The 19,208-nt window shown below is 35.3% G+C and overlaps 1 protein-coding gene and 1 long non-coding RNA gene across 5 annotated transcripts in view; one reads left to right on the top strand and one right to left on the bottom strand.

The window, feature by feature from the left end:
* LOC145672865 (uncharacterized) overlaps positions 1–19,208 on the bottom strand; it is a 285,955-nt gene that overhangs the window by 8,492 nt on the left and 258,255 nt on the right. The window lies entirely within an intron of this gene.
* The window catches only part of spg (dedicator of cytokinesis spg), a 499,880-nt gene that overhangs the window by 404,708 nt on the left and 75,964 nt on the right, over positions 1–19,208 (top strand). For 2 of the 4 annotated variants that reach the window (XM_081742033.1, XM_081742031.1), the window contains exons 19-24: positions 4,077–4,263; positions 8,317–8,462; positions 9,438–9,542; positions 14,818–15,090; positions 17,095–17,254; positions 17,751–17,899. In XM_081742033.1, the coding sequence (XP_081598159.1) occupies positions 4,077–4,263; positions 8,317–8,462; positions 9,438–9,542; positions 14,818–15,090; positions 17,095–17,254; positions 17,751–17,899 (1,020 nt within the window). Of the gene's footprint in view, positions 1–4,076; positions 4,264–8,301; positions 8,463–9,437; positions 9,543–14,817; positions 15,091–17,094; positions 17,255–17,750; positions 17,900–19,208 lie in introns of all 4 variants that reach the window. The other 2 variants (XM_081742032.1, XM_081742030.1) reach the window with 1 other exon arrangement.

The following is a 19,208-nucleotide window of genomic DNA, read 5'->3' as shown; positions in this document are numbered from 1 at the left end:
TTCTAGGGGGCCCAAATATTAGTGCTCCCTCCTGTCCCCGAAGAAAATCTAAGTTACGACCCTGGTGTCATGTTCAGTTCATCGGACAGAATTCTTTGACATGTACCGTATGACAGTCGAAGTCTGTTGCAATCATCATGAATTGTCTGCCTTCTGCCTCCGCAAATCATATCACGCACTTTCATGGTCGTTTTCGATGTTGTGCATGTTGACGATCAAGCAGAATGTTTGTCATCTTCCACAAATTCGCGGCCTTCTTTGAAACGCTTGAACCACTCAAATGTACTCTCACCAAATGTCTCTTTCAGCATGCGGTGCATTTCGGCTGCAGTTTTCTTCAACGTGACACAGAACGTGATGCAAATCCGTTACTCGTTAATGTCAGCCATTTGACAAATCGCAGAAGCACTGAAACACGTCCTGTCACGCACAACTACAACAAACAACTGAATATATATAAACCTCGAATATTTTGGGTAGCACTTCATACTTGCCAATACTCTTAATATCGTCAAATGTAAAAACGATACTAAAAGTGCAGGAATCAGTTAAGAAAGAAAATGATGGATGTTTTTAAATCTTTAAATTTTTATTATTCAAGTCATTCAATAGTTCTGGAACTATTTGTAAGTGTATTCGGAATCAAAAAATAAAATTGCAACTTGCTCCATATTTGTTTTGAGCACTTACTCAAGAAAAGTTTTAATATATCGTTTATCAAGAAAGTAATTGGGTACCTCCTCACCTAACCTGACAATCCTCTGGAGGATCCGCAATATCAGAATTTGGTGAACCAACTATATGCTGCAATCAGACAGCAAATGTCTTAGATAACCTTTCCATCTGAACACCACTCATTTTAGCTTTGGAACATTTTGTAAAAAATAAAAGACAAATTCAGACCAAAGCATATACTATTTAATAAATAATATCGTTATAGTTTCGGCAAATTATCTTTGCCTTCATCAGACACATTATAAAATACAATTTCTAAGATTATAGCTTATATACGATACCTCAGAAAATAAGAGGAAGTTATGACAATTTTTAATTAATTACATATTTACAACTTTTAATGATACAACTTTTACTTGAAAGCCTAAACTTTTAATCTGTTACCTGCTATTCAATATACTTGTGTTACCTCTTTTTTCCTTTTCTGCTTTATCCAACATCCTTTTCCATACAATATGTATATTTAGCCCACTATTCCAGTTCATAAATTTATCGCTTTCTTCCTTTCGTATCCATTCCGCTTCTTTCCATTTTCTTACAATGCTTCTTCTCTCTCTTTCCAGCCCCTCTACGCCTTCCCAATATATTTTATGTCCTATCTCTTTTACACGTTTATATATTGCATTAGTATCCTCCTTCAGTCTAACGTCGTCCTTGTGTTGTTTAATCCTTTCCTCCAATCTCTTTCGTATTTCTCCTATATAATTCATATCACATTATTTGCATTTATTTCTGTATATAACTTCTTCATCACTTAGTTTAATTTCTGTTTTCTTTCTTTTCTTCCTTTATAATAAATGTAACATTCTTCTACTCCCTTTTCTGTATGTTTTTTACTCCTTTTTTGTCAATAAGTTCTTTAGGACTTACGTTTTTCCTCCTATGCTATCTATTCCAACCCATCCTTCCTTTTTTCTGCATCTTCTCTCACTTTCTTCTCCCCTTTTCCCTCTTCTTCCTTCCTATCCTTCTTCAATCTAGCTTCACAACAAGCTATATCCGTTCTGCACTCATAAACTATGGAACTGCTCTATGTCTTCTTTTCTCTTCTCGTCATCACTGTCTATCATTTATACCCTTGTTTCCATGTTTCTAATAAAGTTCCTTTTAGTTCCTTCATCTACATCACTTCCTCTGTGGCAATAAACACCTGCTGAACATTCTTTCCTATACCACGTTGTTTCGAATCTCACTTCTTCTTTCTGTACTGTCATATCTAAAAACTTTATTTTCCCCTCTTCTTCTAATTCCACCTCTAGACATACTCCTTTCTCTTAATCTTCTATTGTTGTCACAAACTGCTCGAACTGCTTCTTCGTTCCTTTACAAATACCTGAGCATTGATCTACATATCTGCAAAACATCACCAATCTTTCATCCGTTCTTCTTTCACTCTGTTCACTTTTATTCATTACAATTTCTTATAACACTGGGCTTAATCTTCGATCCTATACTTAGTCCTTTCTTTATTCTCACTAAGTTATCTCCTATTATACACACAATGTTCTCCCATATCAGTTTTAATGCTTTTATCACTTTTTCTTTCTTCCATTTTCTTATTATTCTATTTTTCATTTTTGCAATACCTTCAAATGTAATCGCTTCTTAAGCTGGGAAACATTGCTTTGACATCTACACTAAATTTCAGTGTCTTCTCATTTCTTGTTCCTACTTTTTAATCATCCTTTTGACTCTTTTGTATTGTTAACCTTATTACTTACTTGTTCTTCTCTTATTTCTTCTGCTATTTTCTTTATTTTATCTTATAATGGTTCAAAAATATTCTTTACTTCTTTACTTCTTTTTCTATATCTTCGGGAATCCTTTCATATCCGGAATCCCTTCTTCCTTTTTTTTTATCTAATAACTTCCTAAAACCTGCTTTCTTCACATTCTCTATTATCTTCTTTTTTACTTGTTCTTTCATCTTTCTCTCACCTATCACCCCCTATGTCTCATCACTTAATTCTTTGAATTTCTCTGTGTACCATTTACCTTCCATTACTACTACCGTTCCTCCTTTATCAGCTTGTTGTACAACAATGTCCTTTCTTCTTCTTAAGCTCTTCAATCCTTATTTCTCTTCTTTTGTAAGATTCCCTATTTTTTGTTCATATTTAGTCTCACTATCGCTACTACCTTTCTTCTTATCTTGTCGCTTTCTTCCTCTTCTTTTATGACCATGATTGCTTGTTGCACTGAAAAAAAAACTATCTAGTATCTGTCTTTCTTTCCTTCATTTTGAACTTATATCCTTAAGCAAGGTACTTTTCTTCTACTTCTTTTAATAATATTTTCCCATCGTCACAACTCTATTTAGTTTTTCCCCTTTTCTCTCTTTCAATTCTAAATTCTTCCCTCTCTTTTCCAATCTTCGCCACTCTTTGTCCTCAAACCTTTCTTCCCATTAGCTTCGACTTCTCAATATTTCTTCTCTCACAAATACTTATTTTCAATTTCTTCCTTTACCTGTTTATCACTCTTTTGAACTCCCCTTGCATTGTGTCTAATTAAATCCCACATAAGTTGTTTCTCTTCTATCTACACTAATTGTTTATATCTCCTTGTTTCACACTTACACCTTTCTTAACAATTCTCACTTCTTTCGGTGTCGAATTCTCCTCCAAGCAGGGGGCGCGGTGGCTCAGTGGTAGAGCGTTCACCTCTGGTGCTTGGGGTTCCGGGTTCAAACCCTGCTCCCACCAAATGAACTTTGTGGTGGACAAACACCGTGTGCGTGGGTTTTCTCGGGGTTCTCCCGTTTCCTCCCACTTTCTTCATCCACCATTTCATTCATCTCTCATCATCATCGTCTCCTTTAGCCTAACCGGCATAAAAGTGGGACGTAAAACTCAAAAATTTCATTTCATTTTTCCTACTCCAGGCATTTTCTTAAGAAACTCTTAGATATCTAGATATCTTCTATGACTACAAAGTGAAAAATTAAAATATGATAGAAGTTGCTTTCTCTCCCTTCGTAAAAACAGAATTTTGGAAAACGATGAGATACATGCCTGCTTAATTTTAATGAGGAGTTTATATTTCGATTTTCAACTTGGAGGGCTCATGACACACTCAATTTTTGGCAAAAATTTTGAATCCCTTCCTACTCCTCATTGTGATCGAAGTGACATGATAGAATTCCAGTCCGACGAAAGAGAGACCTATATTCAGAAATTCCTTTAAATGGTTCAGCCGTTTTCCCACGATGCGATCACAAACAAGTTCCATTTAATTTTCAGTTATATAGATTTATTTGTTTTTGATGGTATTGCCTTATATTCGAAAACTTGTGGAGACAACCAATAATAATTTTTTCTCCATCTTTTTGTTTCTTCCAGGTTGCTCTTCTTCATAGCATAAGTGCGGTATACGAGCAGCTGATCCTGGTATTACCAATGCTGGAAATAGCTAAACTTGCCTGTTCTATGTTGGAGAGCTTGCCAAAGGACCTTCCGCCTCAATTAACTCAAGCCAAACTCACTGCCATTAGAAACATTGTTACCAGTAAACTCTTCGAAGATGATGGTAACTATTTACTTATTTCTTGTTATGTTAGTGCAATGAGAAGAAATGTGTATACAATGTATTTAAATGAAACCTTTAGTTCAACCTTCAGACTTACTCCTTACTCGCAGATTATGATGAATGTTAATGAAATTATTTGTTCAGTATTAAAGTACAGTAGAGTACCGATTATCCGAGCTAATGTGAACAGGATCTAACTCGGATAATCAAAAACTTGGTTAATACGGATGGATACATAGAAAAATTTGTATAGTATTTATTAGTGTTGTTTTTGGTTATTTCTCTTTACTAGATTATTTATTATTACTGTATTTTAACACAATACAAATAAGATGCTGCTTAGCATACACGTATATAATTTTAAAAAATTCTTTCATATCATTGTGCTTCATTAAGCAGCCTCGTCTTTTGGACGCTATATTCCGCAAACGTCACAACATCATGTCAGCTGCTGCCGTGTCGTCTTGCTGTTTGACGTACATCAGTGCCTTTTCGATCGCACTCAAACCCTTCTCCTTGTCCAGTCACCAATGGTCACTTCACCAACGCTTAAATCACTTGCCACTTTTTTTATAGTTTCACGACAATCTAATAGTTTAATAGCAGTAAGCTTATCTTCCAGTGATAAAACAGCACGTTTTCTTTTTCCAGCTATTCCTACAAGTAATCACAATAACTCTAAAAAACATCTACTGCCGCTTACACTGCTCTGTTAGATAAAATAGGCCTCTTGTGACTTCGGCGCGAGAATTGAAGTTCAAGCCGTGCAACAATTCAAGCTCGCTTGCTTAAATATGGCAACGTCGGGCGGGGTCGTTATCTATTCGCCAGCTTCTTTTTTGTTTGTTGCTGAAACAAAAGCCTGCAGCCTGCTTATCGTTGAACCAGACTAGTTTTTAAAAGATTTTGTCTGTTTGGATTAAGCTCGGGTAACCCGGAACCTCGATTAATCAAAGCTCGGATAGTCTGAACTCCACTATTACATCAAACGTAAACACTTAAGGTTCTTCATTAACCAGAAACTCGTATAATGTGGCGTAGAGTGAACTTGCACTTTTACCACTGAGCTTTTTGTAAAATGTTTATTAAATTGTGAGTAGCAACCTTAATACTTTACACGGTATATAAATGATTCTTTCACTTAATTAAAGAATTATCAACAGTTCTTGGATTTCTTCTTCTTTTCTTCAGTGACCAAGCTGTCAGCGACATCAGATGTGAAAAAGGATGTTAAGAAAAGTGTAAATTAAGAGAGAAAGAAGGAACCGTAATAAGTAAAAATGAAAACGTAAACAAACATATAAAAACATGTTTATATTCTTAACTATAATTAAAACGATTAGAAAGAGAGAAAGAGGATCGTTTGAATTGAACTTTTTTAAGGACTCACGTTTATGCTCCGAGGCTAAGGGAGTCGGTGATATGATAATGAAGGAAAAAAAAAATGAAATGAAATCTTTTAAGTTTTACATCTCACAGCTATGCCGGTTAGGCTAAAGGAGACGGTGATGATGAGAAATGAATGAAATGGTGGAATGAAGAAAGTGGAAGGAAACGGGATAATCCGGAGAAAACTCACGCACACAGTGTGTTTGTCCCCAGAAAAGTCACTTGGCGCGAGCTCGAACCAAGGACCCATGCACCAAAGGTGAAGCTTCTACTACTGAGCCACCGCGGCCCAATGATAATAATAGTGTATGAACAAAGTAGATAGAAACGAGAGAACTTCAAGAAAACCCACGCACACGCTGTTTATCTACTACAAAACCCACTTGCCACGAGGTGGGATCAAACCAAAGACTCCACTGGAATTGGACGTGGAATATAAATATATTTTGTACGTTTTCATTCTAACTTATTATGGTTCTTTTATTCATTCTTATTCGCATATTTCTTTTTTCACACCTGATAACGCTGACAACTAGGTCAGTGAAACAACTTTAGAAGAATTGTACAAAGTTCATATATCCGAACCTTAAACGCAGAGGGAGTAAGTCACTTTTTTCTGAAAATGAGTTATTGCCAGATTTGAAACGCGTGTTCTGATATCTCTTATTCTTAGAAAGCTTCTAGTTGTATTATGAATACTTTATCAAATAGCTAGAATAAAATTGGATATAAGTCCGAAGTCACTTAAAGGCAAAAAGAAGTAAGTCACTGTTTTCTGTCTCTCCTGAAAATTTAATAAAAATGACTTACTCCCTTCTGCCTTTAAGGTCCGGATATATTTGTGTTAGCGAGATAAATACTGGTGTTTATAGATAAAACAGAAAAATCAGAAAAATAAAACAGAAAATAAAACGAACAATAAATCAGAAAAATAAAAGTTGTTTTCAGATTAAGCAATAGAAATGAATTTGCTGATATGATAAATATATGAATAAAAGGCGAATAACACTTTACTTTCGATGCTTAACCGATTCTAGAGACAATTAGTAACAGTACAAAATTCGATACGAAGAGTGTTCAGTCTCTGCGCTACAATCTTTACGTGGTGGCTTCTGAGAAGGTATCGAGAGGTGATATCGAGAGATGTTCATTCACAAAACGAACTGAAGTGAATCATATCTCGAGGTGTATCGAGGCTGCCCATGGGGATGCTTTGTACAGCTGTGTTGCCATGGGCGGACCAAGGGCCGGACAACCCGGGGCGCGAAAGCGAACATCAAAAAGGAAATTTTATAACGTATTTTGTACTGACTCGTTTGATCTATATTCTTGTAAAGTAGCGTCAATTACATCATCTTTTTCCATTCCATCATAGAAGAAGAGAGTTTCATAATACTAGGGGGGCTGTATCGACAAATGAAGACATGGCATGTAGAAGAAAGAGTAGAGGGGGAGTTGGTATTGTTTATAGCGTGCCATGCTCTTCGTGAACTTTTCCCTGAGTATCATTGGATTTTATATATGTTACTCTCTTAAAGTGGTAATGGAGAGGATTTATATTGCTGTGCGTAAAACACGTTCAACATACGTGAAATATGTTTATTGGTGTTTCACGTTATTAGAATACAGTAGATTGTTACATAGTTAGATATACGGTAAAATGATTCGTGGTGTTATTGATATAACAAAACAATTTACAATATAGAGTAATCATGTCACCATTAGTAGTATTCAATAAATGCTGTCCGACATTGTGTTCGTTTATACGTACGTACACTCATGTCCAAAATGATTGTCGCATATCCATAACTGTCTTCTTGTAAGAATATAATTTGATAATGATTTTGCAGAGTACTTTTAATACTGATACTATGTGTGTAATTGGGAAATGTATATTTTTGGTAAATTTCATAGGAAAAGAATTATAAATAAGAAAATTAGAGTGAGTAAAACAAAATGTTGCTAAATGGGCAAGAAAGTTTTATTTTCGTTTTATTGTTCTTATTTACTGCTCTTTTGACATGAAATTTGCCACATACATGTCTTTGCCGATTATACACATAATAACATTATAACAAATACCGGGCGAATTCGTTATCAAATTATATTCCTACAACAACATATTTATAGACATGCGACAATAATTTTGGACATGAGTGTACATATCAGTACATAAATAATAATAATAATAATAATAATAATAATAATAATAATAATAATAATAATAATAATAATAATAATAATAATAATAATAATAAAGACACAATGTAATTAATATCATATGTATATTTTTAAGTACTAAATATACTTATATCATGTATTTGAATATTAATTTTTCTTTTTGAAAAATGGGTTTAAAATATTAAAATCACTGTAATAAATTGTAAAATATAGGCTAGGACTAGGAGAGCACCCGTCACTTTGTCCGGGTGAAAATTTTGTCTTGCTGCACTGCTGTGTGTTGCACAAAAATGTACAAAAGTGTCCTACTGAAATAGCCTATTCATTATCTGTAGATGTCATGTTCTTAGCAATATTTCATGTCCATGTGCTTGTCAATTTTCCCTCTAGAATGGGAAAATTATAATGGCCGTGAATATTTACCTTCATTTAATGTTTGTTATTTGCAATGCATTTGACAGTACCTAGTATATTCTGTTTTAGAATCAAGAAACCTTCTTTTGTCAACAAGTTGCAAACATTTGCGGCTGCATCTAGCTCATCGCCATGAACTCCGCCTTTGTACAGAGATTCTCGGGGAGATTCTAGGCTTCCTCTACAAGCAGAAACAGAGTCAAGAACAGGGGAAGGTATAACATTTTAATATTTAACATTTATATAAAGTTACTTATTTCCGCAACATAGCACTATAACTTTTAGGAGAATTGAGCGCTTTTAGTTGAAGTAAATTCTTAAAAAGCAATCAACAAAATTTCAAATTGGTGCACCAGTATTACTTGTACAGCAGAGCGGAAAAATTACACAGTTTAACAATTTATTGCTAAATATTTTCTTTGAGTATCTACTATATACTTGCTTTAAATAGGTATAAAACAAATATTAAAATAACTTTTTTGAGTTATTTTGAGACAGTAATACAGTTAACTGAATTATATTGTATTTTTATTTATTTATTTATTTATTTATTATATTCGCTATAAATAGTTGACAGTTACCCAAGTACATCCGAATTGTCATGTACAAAATTTACACACAGCTGTCAAAATAAGATAAATTTGATCTAAAGAATGTAATAAATTTAATGTATGTATTAAGAAAGATTTTTAGCACATACAATGAAAAACCTTCTCATTCAAGAATTCCTGAATACTGTAGGAACTATTGTTAATAAGTTTTTTTTTCTTTTTTAAACTCTCTCTCAAAAAGTGACATTTTGTCTATTACTTAAGTTGTGTAAGTAAATGGTAAAATGATTTAATCTTCGTGAATATCAAAAACTTTGAACACCACTCGTTTTAGCTTTGGAACTTCTTGTATACAATATAAAAGATAAATTCTGACCAAAGCATATTTTAACTAATAAATAATAGCGTTAGAGTTTCGACAAATTATTAGATAACATATGCTTTGGTCAGAATTTGTCTTTTATTGTATACAAAAGCTTTGATTGCAAAGCTAAAACAATAAAATGCAAATCGGTGTTGATGTTGCGTAATATAGTAAGCATGTGTATTCACGTTGGAATAAATATTATGTTCAAAATATAATTTGGGTAAATAAATTATATTGAGTACCGTTAACCTTTTACATTTTCTCTCTGTCAGGTGAATAACTGTCTGCACCACGATGTAGAAATTCTGTGTCTAACGACTTTGGATATGCTCATTCAGACTGTCCTAATCATTATAGACAGATCTACTGCTGTTGTGGTAAGTCAACATCACCATCTGTTTTCACTGATAGGAAATGCTTTACGGCCCTTCGCGTTTTTTTAAAAAAATATTAATATTGTGCATTAATTGTGTCTTTTTCTTAACACTCTTCACTAATTGAATCAGTGAATGGGGAAAGAACGTACCACACCACCTTACTTTTGGAAAATGAAAATCAAAAGCGCTTGCCGGAAATACCGTTGTTTAAACTGAAATATTTGTATGGTATATTTGAAGCGTATATAAACACCTTTCATTTCCGAAAATACCAAAACATAATGAGACTGGATATGTAGTTATACACAAATCGGTTATTTCAACTTGTTTCCTTTAGTTTTGCAGTATTCTTCTTTTTCTGCTCATTGATTCAATTGTATTATTCTTCCCACCTCTATTTTTCCTTCTGCCAAACTTTTTTTTTATAATAAACATAATAATGTCCTAATTTCTCTCTCTCTTTTTTTTTTTTAAAAAAAAATTATTTCCAGAATTCTTTACATCACTTTCTTCAGTACATCATTTCTTTACCCTCACACACATCTTATTTTCTGTATTTTTTGTTCAGGTTCATATTTTGAACCTTCTAGCCGTTTTCAGTTCTGATTAATTATTAACACTTATTTCTAGCGCTGCTCTTATTAAGGGACCCACTGAGCAAGTGCCTAGGAGGCCTAATGTCCATGCAAGGAAAACTTGAAAAATAAGGAAAAACAAGGGGGAGGGAATGAGAAAACTTCCGTAACCTGAAGAAAATCTTTAAAAAGTAACTCATGTAAATGTGGTAAATACGAAAGATGTGAGATACATTTCTTATTTTGAACTGTATTTAGCTCTGTACTATGCATAAGAGTGTGCTGGTTTGCTAACAGCGAGACTGATAAGTGGTGTATCTTGGTCCTGGACGTAGATTGAATGCGGAACCACATCATGCTTGGGCAACTTTGCCTTTGTACAACTTTATGGTGAATCCTGAACACGTATACTCCCAACGAGAATCGAATTCTTGTTTATTGCACCATAGATGAAAACTCTTAACCATTAACTGACGTTGAACTAAGGCACTAAATAAATTCAAATAAACATTATTCACAGGATAATATCGTAAAAAGAATATGATTAAAATTAGCTGCAGTAGGCTTGCCAACTAACTATGTCATGCCGTTACACTAATACTTTTCGTCCATTTAATTTTTTGTACTTAAAATTGAGGACACAGAGAATCAGAGAAAGTGACGTTGTTTTTCTAAAGAAGAGGCCTTCAGCATTGAGGGAAAGTATTAATTTTTCTTTCGTTGGAATTTCGCCATGAGCACAATAATCATACAATGTATGTCTTCGAATTGCTTTATAATTGAAATTGTCTAAACAGGTGAAAGGTTTCGCGTTTCTCCATTGTTTCCCGGCGGTTCGTAATTTGTTGTCACTCCCTGATTCTCCAACTTTTCTTTCGAAATTTGAGACACCGTGCACTTATTGACTCCAGTAACAGCTACAGTTCTACAAACAACTTGCGTAAGTGGCAAGAAAGGTCCGCCATTCTCTCTCCTTTTCTCAAAATGTTCCCTGACATTTAGCACAATCTCCCTTCCTTTGAAGCTAAAGCATCTCTTACTTCTGTTTGACATGATTGAAGTAATGTCAAATAAATAAACAGAAAACAAGATAAAGTAACAAACAAACAACAATAACAACAAAACAATAACAGAACATAAACAATAATAACAAAACACCAACTATAACACGAGAATTTAGCTAACACGCACGCATATGCATGTAAACAAAAGCCGTACAGTCGTAACTGATTGGGAAGTTCAAGGTGCGTGCTAGATTACAACACAACAATAACTCCACGTGTTTCCAGGTAAGCGGAAGTAAACAAATGAGTTGGACCAGGCCGGGAATAAGAACGGCGGAAATATAGTTTGTGTAAACAGTAAATAGTTGATACTGGGAAACAATATGAAATGAAAATCGACATCGAAAAATCGAAAGTCATGAGAATATTCCGTGGGGACGCGCCCTTACGGGCCAAAGTAGAACAAAAAGAACTTGAAGAGGTCAATAATTCCAAGTATCTGGAAAGTATTTTGACGAAAGACGCGTACTGCAGCAGAGAGATAAGTTCGGAATTGCCATAGCCAAAGAAGAATTCAACAAGAAAAGATAACTCTTAACTAGCAGCCTTAATGTTGGACTAAGGTAGAAATTGGTCAAGTGCTATATATGGAGTATTGGACTGTGTGGTTCAGAGACTTGGACATTACGGAAGTTAGAGAAGAAATATTTAGAGAGCTTCGTCCTATGTGTGTTGGGGAAAGATAGAGAAGATAAAATAGACAGAAAGAGTAACGAATATGTTTTAAAACGGATAGGAGAGAAGAGAACAGTTCTAGCCAGCATCCTTCGTAGGAAGGCCAATTGAATTGGATACATCTTGCGAAGGTAGGAAAGCAAGGAGTAGGAAGAAGAAAAACACAACTAATTGATGAAAAATAGAAGAAAATATTGGGAGTTAAAAGAGGAAGCTGAAGACCGAGAGAAGTGTAAGAAACATTTCCAGGTCCAAATCTAAAAAAGTCCCAGGACCTGCCGAAAGGCAAAATACTTAATAATACAATAAAACCTCTACTAACGGACACCTCTATAAAGCGGACACCTCCCATAACGGACATATTTTGTAATCCCCAAACACTGTAATAGGAAAATGCACATTGGAAAACCTATCTAAAGCGGACACTCTCTAGTACGGACACGGACAGTCTTTCCTGTCTTTTATAGGTATTATTTACCTCCGTATTACGGCCACTTTCTCTAGAAACAAGTTGAAAAGTACAGTAAAAAATAATACATTTTTTTGTGATTCATACGTGTGTCAGCATGGAAGCACAAGAGGGTGTGACAACATTTTGCCCCCTCAACTGTCTGCTCAAGAGGAAAGGTGTCCGTTTAACAACATCCTCATGTTCTTTGCTTGCATTCTACTCTCACCCAACCTGTTTTAGATACAAAAGTGATTGATAGTTGCCCGCCGTTTGGGATGATAAGTCATTTTACTGTCCGCCGGAATCTCTAACTAAGCAAAAGACAAGTTTGGTGTTTTTTGCCCACGGGTACGCATATTGTCTCAAAAGTCATTACTGGTCTGCAATTAACTCACAAATTAAAGCAATACACCGAAAACGTAGTAAGTAGCGATAAATGTAAAGTGCAGAGAACTATAACATCTTATTTCCATGTTGTGCCTCAAACATAGAGTATTGGATGGTGCAAGATAATGCAGGTACAGTAACATTTTGGTAGTATTTGTAAATACATGATTCATGCAAAAATATTTTTCTAATTGCACAATACCTTGTACTAATTTACGTAAGAAGATATTGAAACCTCTCTAAGGCGGACACCTCTCTATAGCGGACAATTTTTGATTCCCCACGGCTGTCCGCTTTAGAGAGGTTTCACTGTAATACTTAATAATAATAATAATAATAATAATAATAATAATAATAATAATAATAATAATAATAATAATAATAATAATAATAATAATAATAATAATAATAATAAATCGCATATATCTGAGTAAAGCTGTCTATTAGAAAATCCCAGTTTTTCGATAAGTTACCTTAATCTTAATTTAAAACAGGAATCTTGGGTGTTATATAAATGTAATGTAGTTTTGCGAATAATTTTTACTTTTTTTATTTCATATTCTGATAAGCTTAGGCTGACAAGGCCAAAACGCCAAATCACAATCTTTAGCAATTCTTATATGCTCCTTGATCTTCGTTCCAATGTTTCTTTTAGTTATGCCAATGTAGGTACCATTGGATTCACATACGTTCTGATATACTTCTAAGTTAGATGTTCTTAAGTCATGTGAGAGATTTTTTTCGATAGTTATACGAGATTTATAGCTGAATTCTGACCAGCCACGTAACAAGACATGACGTTAGGGAGGCTAAGACAATTTTAGGGAGATGACTTGAGTTCACTGTGCATTTATACATATATACCAACAACCGAACTGAAAATTTTAGGAAGATCTGATTTTAGTCGCAGATACCTACTTCTATCCTATGTTTCTTGCCGACTCTTTTGAAGTTGCTTGATAGTTTAGACCAGTGTTTGAAGTGGGAAAAAAAGCAGAGGCGGTATATTTTATTACGATTTTGACTCTACATACCGGCTATCTAAAAAATGTTGAAATGCAGTGAGGTATGTTGCCTAAGAGATTGCATTTCTATTTACATAATGACTGAAAACCATTGGAGAGCTTCTCTGTAGTTACGGGGGAGTTATGACAAGACTTTGATCCCCCGCCAACGACTTTCTGAAAAAATTAAAATATCCCCTTATGTTGTATTATAGAGAATTATACACTAAAATGCTCAAAAACCGAATGAGGATATTAACAATTTCCTGTGGGAAAACTCCAGGTCTCTTCGCTCGACTGTGGGGTATTCCAAACCCCCGAAAGGTCCGCCCCTCCCCACAGCAGAAAACCCCTAAATCCGCCCATACTCAAAACACGGCATTTATATACATTAAGGCAAGAAGATACACGAACATACATAAGAAAGAAAAAAAATCAATATGGCACATCAATCTATAAAGTAGGTGAACTTCTTTGAAGACAACTCATTGTAAAAACAAAAGGTAGGAAAAAAGATGACAAAAATGTCGGTGTTCTCAACTTAGAAGTTATTTCTACATAAGAAATAAATCTTTTTACGTGCGAAGCTATTTGTCAATCACTGTGTATAAAAACGGATTTATTAAAGACATTTAGCATCTACTTTCCAGTGACGGTGTGTTGTAATAATTGAAAAACCAGAAATGGTATGCCTTCATCACTTAAAAAACAGAGGCGGTATGGCATACCACTACATACTGTGTCACTTCGAACACTGGTTTAAACCATAGGGATAACGAGATTTGATGTCAAGCAATTTTGTTCTGTCGAGAGTTGTAGATATAAAATACCTTCCTCAATTTTCCAAGATGTTTCTTTAATAAGTAGACATTTGAAATCTACATGGTCAGTGTGTAAGATGATTTCCAATATGAATTTAGTGTAATATGAATTCATGATTTCCAATTTCTTTTTCTTCATCGACTGATGAATAAAACCACAACCTTCCGAAATTAATATCGAAAATAAGTTCTCCAAGGTCCTACTGTGGTAAACACAATTTTCCTTTTAATCTGTACATTTTCACTTTGCGTACATTTTGAAGTTGCCATTGAGTAGAATGTGTTGATTTCATTTCAGGGAAATCTGGTTGCTTGTCTCGTGGGGTTGTTGCAACTGATGGATGAATTTCATTACAAACGCCTGTGGGAGGAGTTGGGGGATAGGAAACCCCTCAAAGATTTTCTGTTGCGAGTATTTTTAGTGTTTCGAGATTTAGTGAAGCAAGAAGTGTTCCCTCCTGATTGGCTAATCATGAAGATGGTAGCCAATAACATAATGCTCACGGCGTTGCAAGAATTTGCTCAGCCTCTTATCTTTCGATTTCTCGACAGAAGCCATTTTGATAATCAGGTAAGAGACCAGTTATCTATTTGTAATTAACCATTAGCGAACAGTAAAAATATTTCATAATGAAGAAAATTTAAAAACAAATAATTTTTATTTAATGTTATACACTGCTCGTCATTAAAAATGAAACATGAAAAAGAAACAAGATAGCAGCGCCAAGATTGCCAAGCAGAGGTCTCATGATACAAACTGGAAATAATTAAACTTATCACTCTGTGCAGCACGTGATAACGTGGCGATATTGGAGCAGAACTGGTGACGGTCAGTAAGTTGTAAGCTCACCATGGTTGGACAGAACGGCTACAACACGGCAACACATCGAGGAAATGAGTTCTTCGATGTTCTCCTGGGATATGGCAAGCAATATGTCTTCAACACGATGCCACAGCTCAACAACTATAGCTGGCGGAGTTTGCAAATGTGAGAAGGATTGTGCAACCATCGACCAGCTATGTTCAGTGGTGAAAGCGAGAGTTTGGTGAAACGCGCCTGCCAAGGAAGTAGAGGAACATTGTGTTTAACCAGGAGTGTAGGACAGTACGTGTGCACTTTATTTGCTGGAATGTAGTCCTCGGCAAGACTTACACTAAAGAGACCGCAATCGGGTCCAACACCTCATCAATGTACCGTTGGCTGGCCATATGTTGGTCAATGCGTAGGAGGCACGAACGAGCACGCAATCCAATGGCATCCCGCACCATAACATGGGTGCTGGACTAAGTTGCGGTGCAAAATGCAGGCGTCACCAAGCCTATGCCCAAGGTTGCGTTGGATACGAATGCATCCGTCATAATGCTGCAGACAGAATAAGGATTCGTCTGAAAATATGTCTCTCCTTCCACGACTTTCGCGACACCACTACAGCATCCCATGCCTATATTGTGCAGTCAGCGGAAACTGCAGCAATGGACATTTGCAAATATTCTCCTCTCTGCCAGACAACGTAGAATTGTTCGTGGGAAAACTGGGCGCTGTGCAACAGCCTCCAATGATTGTACCAGTTTGTAGGATGTGGCTGTCTGATCCATCAGAAATATATACTAAAGCTGTGTGTCGTTGCAGCCCGTGGTATGGCGCTGTGGTTGGGATCGGGCATGTCGCTTCATAATGCCTTCGCAGAGGCATATAATCAATATGCGTTGCACTGTGGCCGCTTTCATCCAACACGAATACATGTGTAGCAGAAAGATAAACTAGACTCGCGATCCGCCACTATTCGTCTTCGCTAAAAGGCCTAAATCTGCTGAAAGAACTGGGCGCATTTGACGATGGGCATTTTCTGACCGTACATACACTCACATGACACCAACCTCCGTCTGCCAGTGAGCTGTGGCCCTCTGTTCGGGGTCCGTTTTCTGTCACTAGATGGTGTACCAGACACCTCTGCTATTCTTCACGTAGTCGTGCTAATCATTTGTTTATTCATCCATACTCTACATATTCTGCAATTGAGACTTCCTACAAGTCCCCTTCTTGGTGTTGCATTTTTAATGGCGAGCAGTGTATTAATTTCAACTTCGTGTACCATTTGATTAGATAAGAGAAATAATGTAGATTTAGGAACATTAATAGAAATAGTCAAGCTTTTTTGTGTCTTCGATATCTCTTTCAATCGTGTATTTGTGTGAATAAATTGAATTTTTTGTAATAACACGTAAGTTTCTTTCCATATTGTGAAACTGTAGTAAACTTCCAAAATGCGGAAATCCAATACTAAAATCGGAAATGGAATATCTGCCACTGCTAATGGCTTTCTTTTCTTGATGTTCATGTCTTTGACCTGTATTCAAACGATATTCTTCACTAAATATTTGGTGACGATTGTTTTGTGCCTCTTTATTCAGCTACTCATAGAATACTTTTTTCTTATTTTTAAAGGTAAAAGTTCCTTTAGTTTCTCTTCTCATTTTCCATTGACATCATAGATCTTCACTAATAGTATTATTTATGCTCTTCCTTTCATATTTGCGGTTCTTAAGATGATAATAAGTATGTTTCTGTTTCCAGCTGTGGAGCAATTACTTTAACTTGGCTGTAGCGTTTTTGACGCAGCCGTCGTTGCAGTTGGAGAAGTTTAGTGAAGTAAAAAGAGAGAAAATCATTGAGAAATATGGAGATATGAGGGTTCTCATGGGCTTCCAGATTCTCTCTATGTGGTCCAATTTAGGTGAGTACCGTTCTACTTCAATAATATGCAACAGTGAGCAGTTTTTCTTTCTTTTTAAGTTTATTGTCCTACAATAATGTTCGAAGACTAAGGGAGGAAGTGATGAAGAAAGCGGGAGGAAACGGAGGAACTACAAGAAAACCCACGCACATAGTGTTTATCCAACACAGTGCCCAGTTGGAGCGAGCTGGAATCGAACCAGGGACCCCACGCATTACGGGTGAGCGCTTTACCAATGAGCCAACCACTACAGGTATTTGTGGAATTCGATAAGCAGATGCGGGTGTACTTCACATGCACGAATAAAAACCTAAAATATCTTCTTTTTTATTTTACTCTAAAAAAAATCTCGTGCACTTTAAATTTTGCTTCACTTCAAATGAAGTAATGTTTTATTTTTAGTTACTTACTTATTATATTTATAGAATATAATATTGTTCCGAGTATTTTTTTTAGAAATGTTCTTATATCTAAAATATATATCTTTGTTCCATAGGGGAGCACAAAATTAATTTCATTCCTTCAATGGTGGGACCATTCCTGGAAGTGACTCTAGTGCCTGAATCGGAACTTCGAAAAGCCACTCTTCATATATTTTTTGATATGATGGAATGCGAACAAAAGGCCAGGGGCAACTTCAAACAGGTGAGATTACTTAATGTCGAATTACAATAATGGGAGGCAATATTCACTTTAGAAGTAACAGGATTAAGGAGAATAACAGCCATGTAGGAGTGCTGAATTCCTTGTACAGTCAGTCACAAAAGTTCTTTCCGTTTGATGAAATTAGTTTCGTAAATAACTTCAGAATGGAAGGACAATTTGAGTACAGTTTTCAGTAAATTAAAAAGAATGTAATTTTCTGTACGTTTCCACCACCGTTATTTCCAAAATACCAGCCATATCACCGTTATTTCCAAAATACCAGCCATATCACCGTTATTTCCAAAATACCAGCCATATCACCGTTATTTCCAAAATACCAGCTATATCACCGTTATTTCCAAAATAAATTTTACCAAACGAAAAGAAATTTTGTCGCTGACTATACACTGTAGGAAAGAAATTACTTAAAAGTACAGGAAACAATAGTTACAAATGGTAAAAATAACAAAGAGACATGTACTCTATAAGTCAAGAATAGCCAGATGAGTTTTTCGAAAACAGCAGCAATTAGAAGTGTAAGATAATCATCATAGTTACCAGATACCAATGTTAACGTCTTTCTTTTCCTCATCAATAAACTTACCTCTTAAATCAATTGAAATACTGTTTAATGTTTTACCTGTGTTTTATTTAGTTTTAAATTCACCTCGTTAACGCTCCGCTACTGAAATTATTCATCAGAATTATTGACACCATTTTTTAGATAAACTTGTGGTCAAAAAAGATGAAAGTCGATGAAGGTTTACTGTATAATATAAACCGACCTATACAGATTTATATTTAACAGGGGGTTTGTATCATTAAGCATAAAATAATGTAGTTCTAAACATACCTTCATATGTGAATTAAGCATTTCTGATTCAGAATTTCTATTTAAGGATTAATAGGTTCAGGTTCAGAAATTGTGTACTGATATGAAATTACTCATATATTACGACCCACGATGTGTACTGATATCGAATTACTCATATATTGGTACACCTTGTCTCAAAAAGGTTGAGCGCATTCTTTATTGCTGTTTCGAGGCAAAAATTTTCTAAGTCCAACTTCGGGTATCTTCGGGAAAAAGTATACCAGGTTCGAACCTCGAAGCCAACCTTTGCAATCGGGAAAAATCTTGCAGATGTGTTTTTCTTCTTTTAAATATAATAAGACTTATTACCAATTATATATAAAAAAGCAACATTGATTGAAATACTTAATGATACAATACTTCGAAACTGTATTAATGCCAGCACATGCTTGTTTGTCATTTTGCTCTCCATACGTAATGGAATATTTAGATACG

The sequence above is a fragment of the Thermobia domestica genome, chromosome 16 (assembly GCF_964235325.1).
Source record: "Thermobia domestica chromosome 16, izTheDome1.hap1.1, whole genome shotgun sequence".
Lineage (NCBI taxonomy): Eukaryota > Metazoa > Arthropoda > Insecta > Zygentoma > Lepismatidae > Thermobia > Thermobia domestica.
This window is presented reverse-complemented; position numbering and strand designations above follow the sequence as displayed.